Source organism: Nematolebias whitei, chromosome 8, assembly GCF_014905685.2.
Source record: "Nematolebias whitei isolate Nwh7 chromosome 8, NemWhi1, whole genome shotgun sequence".
Lineage (NCBI taxonomy): Eukaryota > Metazoa > Chordata > Actinopteri > Cyprinodontiformes > Rivulidae > Nematolebias > Nematolebias whitei.
This window is the reverse complement of record NC_056505.1, coordinates 41,193,947-41,205,749: the sequence shown is the minus strand read 5'-3', so window position 1 is coordinate 41,205,749 and position 11,803 is coordinate 41,193,947. Positions and strand designations below refer to the sequence as shown.

The 11,803-nt window shown below is 42.3% G+C and overlaps 1 protein-coding gene across 1 annotated transcript in view; it reads right to left on the bottom strand.

Annotated features, from left to right (window-relative positions):
* Positions 1 to 332: 332 nt before the first annotated feature.
* Positions 333 to 11,803, bottom strand: part of LOC119413688 (lysyl oxidase homolog 2B-like) — a 17,821-nt gene continuing 6,350 nt past the window's right edge. The window contains exons 4-5 of the mRNA XM_037680743.1: positions 505 to 635; positions 333 to 407 (exon numbers count right to left, since the gene is read on the bottom strand). Coding sequence (XP_037536671.1) covers positions 333 to 407; positions 505 to 635 — 206 coding nt within the window. The remainder of the gene's footprint in view (positions 408 to 504; positions 636 to 11,803) is intronic.

The window sequence follows — 11,803 nt, the reverse complement described above, 5'->3', positions numbered from 1 at the left end:
TCCATGACTGCTGCAGCTCCACAGCCTCCAGTGTCACCTGCTGCAGCTCCACAGCCTCCAGTGTCACCTGCTGCAGCTCCACAGCCTCCAGTGTCGCCTGCTGCTGCTCCACAGCCTACAATATCGCTTGCTGCAGTTCCACAACCTCCAGTGTCTCCTGCTGCAGCTCCTTGGACCATCATTACAGCAGCAGCATTCCAGACAGCAGCTGTAGCATCCCAGGTCTCCTCGTCACTTGCTACAGCCCCACAAGTCCCTATGCTGCCTGCTGTGACTCTCCAGGTCTCCACATCAGCTGCAGTTCTCCAGGACACCCCTACAGCAAAAGCTCTTCAGATCTCCAGGTCAACAGCAGCCTCCTGGGTCACCATGTCTGTTGCTGAACCGTGGGTCCCCCCATTTCCCCTCTGTGCGTTGAACGATCATGGACTCTCAGGGTGCCCGTCATTGTCAGCCAACCACTGGACTTGCTGCTTGGTATTGGACGGCCTCCCAGCCACTCACCTGAACTGGCTCGTGATACTGGACGGCCTCCTGGTCGCTCTCCCGAGCTCCTGCCATGTGACGGACGGCCTCCTGGCCACCCACCGGAACCCCTGCTTTATGTTGGACGGCCTCCTGGTCGCCCGCCTGATCTGATCCAGCAAGTTGGACAGCCTCCCACCTGAACCGTTTGTTTCCTTATGTTTAGTTTTTGTGTTTAGTTCCCAGGCGTCGTCCTGTCAGATTTAGGTTTCTTGTTCTTGTGTTTCCTTGTGCCCGCCATCCTTGCAGTTCCCCCCTCCGCCCACCCTAGTTCTTTGGGGGGGGATTTTTGGTGGATGCCTGGGGGCGTCCTTGGGAGGAGAGTACTGTAGGGATGGCACCCTCTTGTGTTTGCTTCCCATCCCTGCACCTCCTGGTTTCCCTGTCCTGATCATTTATGTCTACGTGTCCTGTCCAGGTGTTTGTGATTGTGTCTGATTACTCTTTGTATAGAAGTCTACTTCTTTGTGATACTCGTTGTCGGGTCATCGTCTGTGATTACTGTGGCTTTGTCTGGTTCTCATGAAATTCCATACGTTCTGTGAGTAACGCTGCCTCATCAGCATTTTTGTTTTGTGCTCATTAAAGCGTTTATTATTTTTAGTAAGTAAGTAAGTAAGTAAAGTTTATTTATAAAGCGCTTATCACAGACATAAAATCACAAAGCGCTGTACATAAAATCAGACATAAAATCACAAAGTGCTGTACAAAAAAAATCAATGCTAAAATATACAAAGAATAAAACAAGCCTAAGAACTACAAGAAGCACAGTGAAATCATGACATAAAAGCCTGGGCGAATAAAAGTGTTTTCAGTTACTTTTTATAAACCTCAATAGAGTCAGCAGAACGAAGTTGCAGTGGCAAACTGTTCCACAGTCTTAGAGCCACTGACTGAAAGGCCCTGTCCCCTTTAGTTTTCAGCCGCGTACGTGGAACATCCAAGAGGTTCTGTGACTGGGAGCGAAGACCACAAGCAGCAGAGTATTTGGTCAAAAGCTGACAAAGATACACAGGAGCCTGGCCATTTAAAGCTATGTACGTCAGCATAAGAACTTTAAAACGGATTCTAAACGCGACTGGGAGCCAGTGTAGTGAATATAGGACCGGGGTGCTGTGACAGTATTTGCTGGATTTGGTGAGAAGTCTGGCAGCTGTGTTCTGAATTACTTGTAGACGTGAAACAGAAGACTTATCCAGGCAGGGATAAAGGGCATTGATGACACAAAAGCATGAATAATTTTCTCTAGATCGGTTCTGGAGACCATAGGTCGTATTTTAGAAATGTTTCTTAAATGAAAGAAACAAGAACGGGAAATAGCTTTAATGTGAGACTCAAAGCCTAATGATGAGTCAAATGTGACTCCTAAATTTTTTACTTTTGATTTGGCTACTGGGCAGAAAGAGGCAATTTTCTGATTGATTTTTGGGTGAAGATGACTTGGAGCAGTAATCAAAGTGTCTGTCTTACTGGTGTTTAAAACCAGGAAGTTACTGGCAAGCCAGTCACTGATATGGGACAAACATTGGACAAGGATGGTCAATTTATCCAGCTGGTGTGGTTTAAATGAAAAATACAACTGAATGTCATCAGCATAAATGTGATAAGAAATATCAGAAAAGGATTGAATAATGCTGGCAAGTGGGATAATATAAAAGGAAAACAAAAGTGGACCCAGAACTGAGCCTTGAGGCACCCCACAAGTTAAGGGGGCATAATCAGAGGAGAACCTGTCCGTCTTGATGCAGAAAGTTCTGTGAGATAGGTATGATGTGAGCCAGTCCAAAGCTGAGCCAGAAATACCAGCCACAACCTTCAGTCTGTTTAATAAGGTTGTGTGGTCGACAGTATCAAAGGCAGCACTAAGATCTAACAGGACCAACACAGAGCATTTTCTTTAATCAGAAGCCATTAACAGATCGTTGTGGACTTTTACTAGAGCAGTTTCAGTGGAATGGTGTTTTAGAAAACCAGACTGAAAGGGATCAGAGATCTGTAACTGACAGAACCAGGATCTGAGTTGGGTTTCTACAACTTTTTCAAGTAATTTATAGAGAAAAGGCAGTTTAGAGATGGGACGAAAGTTGGAAAGGGATCCAGAATCAAGGTTAGGCTTCTTTAAGAGAGGGGTCACTTCTGCTGTTTTAAAATACGATGGGACGGACCCTTTGTTCAGGGAGATGTTAATTATCATCAACACTGTTGGACCAATACAGGCTAGAGTCTGAACAAGCAGAGAAGGAGGTAATATTTCCAGTGAACAAGTAGAAAATGTCATTTTGGCAATTAATGAGGTCAGGTCATTTAAAGTAATTGGAACAAAAGAAGAAAATGACTCAGAACACTGAGGCTCATCTTGAAAAATAGAGGCGCTTGGAGATATATTGGATTTCAGGTCCATCACCTTCTTTATGAAAAAATTGAGAAACATGTTACAGTCATTGTTTGAGGTTAATGAAGCATGGTGCACTGGAGGAGATACAATACTGCTGATAGTATCAAATAACACTTTAGGATTGATTTTGTTCAGGTGAATAAGATTGCTAAAATACGATGACCTGGCATCACTAACTGCCTTGTTATAAGCACCAAGGAGCTCCTTAAAATATTCCCGGTGGGCAACCAGACCAGTCCTCTTCCACAAGCGTTCTGTTTTCCGACAAGAGTGCCTGAGTTCTCGAGTTTGATTGTTTAACCAAGGTGAACAGCGGTAAACGGGCCCACAGTGGGTTTTGTAAGGAGCAATACTGTCAAGAATGGTAAGGCAGTGATCATTAAAAGAGTCAACCAGAAGCTCCACATCATCATCATCAGGAGGTGTTGTAAATGAAAAGAGGGAAGAAAACTCTGCGACTACAAAACTGTCAATAAAGCGTCTGGGTTTACTGGTAACCTGAGAAAAAGTCTCCAAATAACAGGAAATATTAAAAGAGACAACCTTATGGTTACTGAAAACAACATATTTTATATGTAGATTATTAAGAGTGAGTCCATAAGTAAAAACCAGGTCTAAAGTGTGGCCTGCAGTGTGAGTAGGCTCAGACACATGCTGTGAGAAGTTAAAAGAGTCCATAATATTAAGAAAGTCCATAGCAGGATGGTTTGTTGGATCATCAACATGAAAATTAAAATCCCCAGAGATGATGATCCTATTTAGCTTCACAGTAGAAGATAAAAAGTCCTGAAAGTCTGAGAGAAAAGATGAAGCAGGTCCAGGTGGTCGATAAACTAGGATGGCATATATAGGCTCAACTTTGCCTATTCGAACCATGATCATCTCAAAGGAGTTGTAAGTAGATGAAGTGATCATTTGACATAGAAAAGTCCTTTTATAGTTGACAGCTGTGCCACCTCCACGGCCTGTCATCTGTGGTACAGATAAAAAAGAACACCCCTCAGGACAGAGTTCCAAAAGATGTGAAACATCATTTTCACGTTGCCATGTCTCAGAAATAAACAAAAAGTCTAAGCTCTCAGAGCGAAAAAAGTAATTTAAAATGAAGGACTTATTGGCAATAGAGCGTGCATTAATTACCGACATTTTAGCGGAGAAAGCTGCTGACCGTGTAGAGGGGTCCACAGCAGCATCAGTCTGGCGTCACAAACAGGATATCGGGAAGGCTGAGCAATATTTAAAACCAAATAAGGAAAAAGAGATTAAAGTTGAGAAAAAGTTGAAGCAGACGCCCGAGGAGGCGTGATTGAACAGAGAAAAAGTTGTACCGGGGTGGGAAGAAGCCCCATTCCAGTTGTTAGCGTTGTGTTTGAGAGGTGGAGGGGGGCACCCTGAGCCTTGGAACAATTCTCTGAAAGCAGATAGTCCGGGTGATGTTTTGATCGCTTTGCAGGCAATAGAGGTCAGAAAGACAGGGCTACTGTGTCGCATGTGAGTGTGTGTGACTGCTTGGAAAATACTGTCAGAAACAGGTGCCTGAGGAGGCGTGAGTTGAACAGAATGACTGATGTGACTTTTGTTGCTCATTTGGGAACTGGATGGGATCTGTCGAGTTGGGACGGTTACATCTGGGGAGACGAGGAGCTTGCTCACTTGTCTAAAATATATAAACAACAGACTGCACAACCCACAGATGCTTGGGTAGCTAGGCTGTTGGATAAAGGTGGAGGTCAGGTAGGAGTGAATTCAGCGCATCGACAGGGAGTCAGAGCTTTGCAAGACTCGAGACCTTTGTTTGAAGTTTACGTAGAGGCAGCCCAACAGATGTTTCCTGGAGCATCGGATTGGGCTGATTTACAGGGGCATTGGGTGACTTTAGGGGAATGCGAGCAAAGATTGGTTCGACTGTGTCTAAGGAATGCGCTCGCTGTGCGTTGGGCAGTAGATTATCAGGTACATGTTTTTTCAAGGACTGATGTTCGAAGCCAAGTGTTGAAACTGGGTGCACTCGGAGATTGGAACACAGAGAGAAACACAGAGCTGAAAACCGTGAAAAAAACATTTAGTCAACCCATGGGTCGTGGGCCGAGAAGGGACGGCCGGAATAACATGCAGGAACCTACTCGTTCTGCTTTCTGGAGGGCATTAATACAGACAGGAGTGCCTTCAGCTGAGATGGATGGTGTGTCAGCAGAAGAGTTGAGGGCTAGATGCCATTATTTGGATTAAAAGGGGCAAAAGTAGAAGGTCCAGAAGTTGACATCAACCTTCTGAAAGCAGATACTGTCAACATTGAACATCAAAGGTCCAGAATTAGAGAGCCCAGATTTTGACGTTAAATTAAAAGGCCCCAAACTTGGTGATATTGATGTTAAAATGCCAAAGGTCAAAGGAGAAATTAAGACACCTGATGTTGACATTAAAGGCCCAAACGTTGACATTGAGGGCCACAAAGAATGAATTAAAATGCCTAAAGCCAAGATGGTTGAAGGGAAAAGGGTGGATTAAAATAAAAATGTCATCAGAGCACTTAAAGGGGATGTGTTAAGCTGGCTGCTTTGAAGGAAGTGCATCATATGTTGTTTATAAATGGTTCATCTGCAGCTGAAGTTGTGAGGGCATCTAAAACAACTCGAAGTATCTAAAAAGATCTGAGATGAAAAAATTCACCATCTTGTTTTGCAGTTGTTTCACATTTAAAGTAAAAGTTCAGCTCTTTTCAAGAGGGGTTCTGTGGAAAAAGTTATGAACAAGTAATATCTTACCTGCTACACATAGGCTTTAGAACAACCCCAGTTTGGAGAAACTGATGAGCTAAATATTCTGAGTGGGGCCAAGACCAGAAGAAGGATTTCTTTTTAATAAATAAAAGTTAATTGCTGACACTTTTGCATGAAGTGGTTATGTATGAATTGTCTGATTATTTGTAGAACAAAACGGATGACATAAAACTGCAATACAGCAATGTGAAGCATGTCAGCATTAGAAAAAAGGGTCACCACAGCATGTGCAGGGACAAATACACAGAGGAAAGGGACCAGGTCAGATCTGGCAGATGGATTTCATTGGCCCTTTGTCCATGTCACAGGGGTGTAGATATGTATGTACAGCTGTAGATACATATTCAGGTGTGTTGGTGACTTGTAAATATGCTAATCAAGCATCTACTTTAAAATGTCTTTGTATGATGGAATCATTTTATGGGGTTCCCCTTCAGATACGAACAGATAATGGGACCCATTTTACTGGAAAACAAGTGAAAGACTGGTCAGCTGAAAAACATGTTGAATGGATTTATCACATTCCTTATCATCCACAAGCTGCTGGGCTAATTGAGAGAATGAATGAACTGTTAAAAAAAATGCTGAGAAAATTAAATGACAAACATGATTTGACTAACTGGAAAGTAAATTTGTTGCAGGCTGTGTCTCAATTGAATAACAGACCCATTGCACCAGGCACCACTCCTCTAAATTGAATGATACTCCAGAAAAAAGAACCAATCAGAATGTGGAAAATTGATGACAGAGCAGAGCTGCCTGTCAGAACAAATCCTAGATCTGTTGGACTAGATCTGAGGACTCTAGAGCCAGTGACATTGATTTCAGGTCAAATTCAAGTTATAAAAATTGGTCTGGGTCTGCAATATCCTAAAGGCAGGAGAAGAAAAATACAGGGTGAATGGTTTGAGCCACAGACAAATCTCACCTATGAAGTGAAACTATGCGAGACGGCTGATAAAGGAGTGGTATGTATTCTGCAAACAGGTCATGTTAACCCATGTTTAACCAAAGACGAGGTATTGTGTGATTGGACTCATGAACCAGCTAGAGACATAAAAAGTCACCCTCAATTACCTACCTTTCTCTGGATGTGTGTATGGTGTACATCTGAGGACTTGGAACAACCAGACTTATCAATTAACTAATTATAGTTCCACCACTCGACTAACAGAGGTACAATGACAAACTTTGCACGTACCCTGGCGAGTCTCCCTAGACCGTTTCAAATGTGCATTAAATGGGTCTACAGAGCTGAAACGAATGATTGAATCACATAAGTCAAACGTGTCTGATCTAACAGTGTCCACCTACATTGCTCAAGGAAAGGTTTTACATGTGGCTAAGCTAATAGAGCAAGCGTCGGCTCACCATTGGTGGGATATATTCACAGGAATGTCATCTACGGCACAAAATATATGCAGTGATATATGTGATATATCCTTTTTTCATTTTGATCTTATGTACCTCTGTATTAACCTTGTGTAATTTGGGTACTTGTTTTTATATTAGGAGGGTTAAAAATAGAATTAATCAGAAAATTTATAACACTGCTTTATAATGAAAATAGCAGTTGAAATCAGAGATCATTGGTTTGGCAGAGAACGAACCGTCATCGAAGTTGACTCCATGGTCCACCCTGACATGTTAACAATTGATTATTGGGTAAGTGGTGATAGAATTTACCGCCATTTTGAACACAATGGCTCTCGCCTTGATTTCTTACATTTAGTGATAGAAACTATGGAACAATGGACAAATGTTTTTGATCGACTGCCTTATGAAGTCAGGGGGGAAAATCTCCAAAATTAGTCAGAAAACCAAAGGGTGGAATGAATAAAGAATTCAATAAAATGTTGTTTTTCTGACTATTTAACTTGCGATATACAGTGTTTAAAATGTTGTTTCTCTGACTATTTTACCTGTGATAAAAAGTGTTTTTGGTAAGGGCAAAATTAGTCAGAAAACCAAAGGGTGGAATGAGTTGAGAGTTTAATAAAAGGTTGTTTTTCTGACTATTTAACCTGTGATATAAAGTGTTTTTTGTGCATGTTGTTGTGAGTTACCCAGAGGCCTGAGGAGGAGGCCCGGACCGCATCCTCCTGCACGCTATCTAGAGGTTTTCTCACCCTAGCTTCTCACGCTCCCTCGTTATCTAGAGGTTTTTTTAAGCTTCTCACGCTCTCACGCTATCTCAAGGGTTTTTCACAGACTTTAAGTCCAGGTGGGCATGTTCTGTTTACTGGGAGATGTTCCCATGTAATGCAGAGTATTAAAGTGTGACACTCAGAATTAGAGTTGAAGTCTACTGTGGATCCTGATCCGATGCCCAGCCTGAATTGATGTTACTTTTTTACTCAGACTGAAACGGCTTCCCGATCTGGTGTCATGGTGAGGGGCTTTTTACATCAATATCTGATTTGTACTGAATGTACTTGTGCTTTGCTGTATCTGTGGCGGTGTAATAAAAATGACACATTATTATTCTAGCAGAAACAGCCTGTGAGTTTTTATTCATTGTTCCGACCGTTCACCCGACCCTGTATTTTGTTTAAGATAATTTCATAGAACAATCAGGATGACGTGGCAAGCTGCGCAGTGAGTCAGGATTCCTCCCGCGATGAACTTTTGATGCCCACAGCTTCAGGTGACAACCTGTGTGGGAAACTTCTGGGAGCGGTTGAAGTAGTCCAGCACCAACATATCTGAGGTTGAAACGCCTGGCCGCACCCGATGCTACCTCGTTTTTCCGAAGCCGACGGAGCAGCACGAAGAAGCCGGCTCTCTTCCCCTGCTTCCTTCGTCTGCATGTCCAGAGCAGGGGCGGATCCACAGGTAAGAGAGGAGAGATGCCGGGAGGGGCACCGGGTTCCAGCGGTGGTGGAAATGTAACTCTGTTTTGATGACACTGAAGGTTGACCATCACAGACTTGATCGCCAGTAGCAAGTGGCGGTCATATGTCCACAAGGAAGCCACCCCAGACAGAATCATAACAATAAAATAACATATGAAGTAAGCAAACAACCTGGCAGAGGCCAAGCCAAACACAGGCGCCATCTTGCCAGCCGAGTGATTTTACTCCTCGCGTCTCAGAGTCCTGTCTGCACACTGGGTTCAGACCACAAACACACTGTCCCTGACATTATTAATGTGGGGTTAAAAGACATGTCCTGATCAAAAATAACACTGAGATTTTTAGGCCCAAGCAGCGAAGCGCTGCGAAGGCCTATTGTAATTGCTCTGTTCAGGCCCAAGCTGCAATATTTTCTGCCAAATGATTGGCGTTTTGGGGGCCATAACATATCCCAAAAGTCACCAAATTTGGCGGACGCATAAAGATTGGTGAAAGATTACATATTTTAAGGGCGTGGAAAAAATCGCAACAGAAACGGCTCAAGAGCGCCACCTAGAAATTTTCAAAATACCCTCCGCATTAACCTTAGTTTGTTGTAGAAACATGAAATTGGGTACGCTTGTTCAATCCTCCAAGATGCACAGAAAACCCTCTGGCACCAACATAGTGCGATAAACAGAAAGGTGGCCATTTTGGAATACCGGCCCAATATTCACACCTTTTTGGCGGTTTACAGCCTCCGCATTTGAACGAACTCCTCCTAGGGATTTCGTTCAATCGGTTTCAAATATGGCCATTTTGGTCAAAAGGCATGGGGGACACAAAGTTATCTAAACGGTTCTTTTTGGAGCATGCTGAAGGGGCGGGGTCAGACCTCAAAGTTTGACATCTCGCCATGAAAAACAAAACGCTAATAGCTTCTACACGAAAACTGTCTGAGACATCAAACCTTCATTGAGGCTTTCAAACTTGGTTGATATGCCCTTAAGACATTGAAGAGTAAAAGTTATCTAAAGTTTGCATTTTCGTATATGTTAAAGGGGCGTGGCCAGGCCTCAAAATTTCGTTTCACGCCATAAATTTCCAAACACTATAACTTTCACATTGAAAGACTGAAATGCACGAAACTTGGCATGACTAATCCCTGTTGGATGCTTGACGATCCACTGTGTCATATTTTGACGTCATCAAAGGCCTGCCCCCTCGGAACAGGAAGTCTCTTTTTTAACTTGGAATGCTCCCTCTTTGACACCAGTGACCTAATCAGGATGATCCTGTGTTAGAAGACAGATAATATGGTCTGACTTGATTTAAAGCGCAAACCGTTTTTGCGTGAGGGTGAGGATGTGGGCGTGGCAGCGTGACGAATTAAGAAGTGACGCTGTTGGAATATATTTGGCTCTAAATTGCACAGATTTCAGCCGAGGTGCACCAAAATCTCTATGATCGATCATTATCCGCCCCTTGAACAGGTGTCCATGATAAGTGGCCAATAGCTTCCACAGCGCCACCTATATTATTCCTAAAGTTATAGCTCAGTTATACAACATGCGATTTGTACCAGATTTGTTGTGCGTCATCAACGAGGACTTTTAGACACATTGATGTTGTAGTTTAACATATGACTCAAGTGAGCCCCCTAGATTATTCCAACAGTTATATCTCAAAGATACATCATCCTATCCGCACCAGATTTTTGGTGCGTCATATGTGAGCATTTCTAGACAAATTAGTATTGTTTAACATTTGACTCAAGTGCACCTCCTAGATTATTCAAACTGTTATATCTCAATGATATATTATCCGATCTGCACCAGATTTTTTGTGTGTGATCAGTGAGCACTTCTATATACATTTGTGATGTTATTTAACATTTGACTTGAGTGAGCACCTACATTATTCCAAAAGTTATATCTCAGTGATACATCATCCAATCTGAACCTGAGTTTTTGTGCTTCATCAGTGAGCACTTGTAGACACATTGGTATTGTTGATTCATGACATCACTTAAGCCCCACCTACTAAGAGAAAAAACTGTTGATTATTGGATGACACTTCCAGCTTCGCACTTTGTAAGATATTAGACAGAAACTTTGTTTGCTAACTGTTGAATACCACTGTAGTGAACTAGACTTAAGGTCAAGACCTTGACCTTAAGAACCATTTGGGATAGAACTGTCATTTCATTGATTTGAATCCAGAAATACAGGTTGACCCATCCTGAGACTTTCTTTCTTGAATTAATCAAGTGGAAAAAGACAATTCTCTATGATCATTACTATTTTACAAATGTTTTGATAATCAAATTGTGTTAGTTCAAACAATGTTTACATGTTGAGGTGAACTAATCATTTTAATTAACTGTGAAACAGTATAATGATTTTTAATCCTCATTCAAAGTGAAATCAAGTTGGAATACATTACAGAGTAATGATTCATTTCTTGATCGTCTGTTTGAAGTGAGTAAGTTTGTAAGTGTGTCGAAGTTCAAGTTTCGGTCAACTGAAAGTTTACTGAAAAGAAATGTCATGTTTAACTTTTACAGCAAGATACTGGAAGAAGTGACTCCACAAAGTCTGGTTCCTACATAATATCTTTCTGTCTGTTCTTAAACAATCTTAATCTTTTCCTTGACTTTTCATAACACCTTACATCACAAAACACACCTCTGTTTTGGTCCATCGACCAATCAGAAACTCTCAAATGAACCAGAAGTGACCCTTCTTTAAATGTTGACACTTCCTAGTTCAGCTCAGTCTTGCTGTTCAGCTCAGTCTTGAAGCTGCAGTAAGCTCAGTCTTGAAGATGGAGTAGCAGTTCTGAAACTCAGCAGTTCCAGAGTTCATGAAGGCTGGAATTCAGGATGCTGCTGAAAGAGAATCAAGCTGAACCAGAGACGATTTGGGAATTATGAAAGTCTGTCCTGGATGACCTCACGACTCCAGAGGTTTCAGCTGTTCTCACGGAGACGCTGAAAGAGTTGAAAGGAGAACTCTACACCAATGCTGAAACTATCATCAGAAAAGGTAAAAGTCGATCTTCAACTAAGCGTACCGTTGGGCCAAGCTGGAAAAGAAGGAGGGTGTCGGTTCTGGTTAAAACAGACAAATTCCCTCACACATCTCTCTGTAGATAAACCTCATCTTTCCATCTTTAAACTCTCCTATCTGCTAGCAAATTAATCCAGATGTTTTTCAGAAATGTCTGTGGTGAAGCAACGGAAAATCATGGCCGTATGGTTTTCCTGG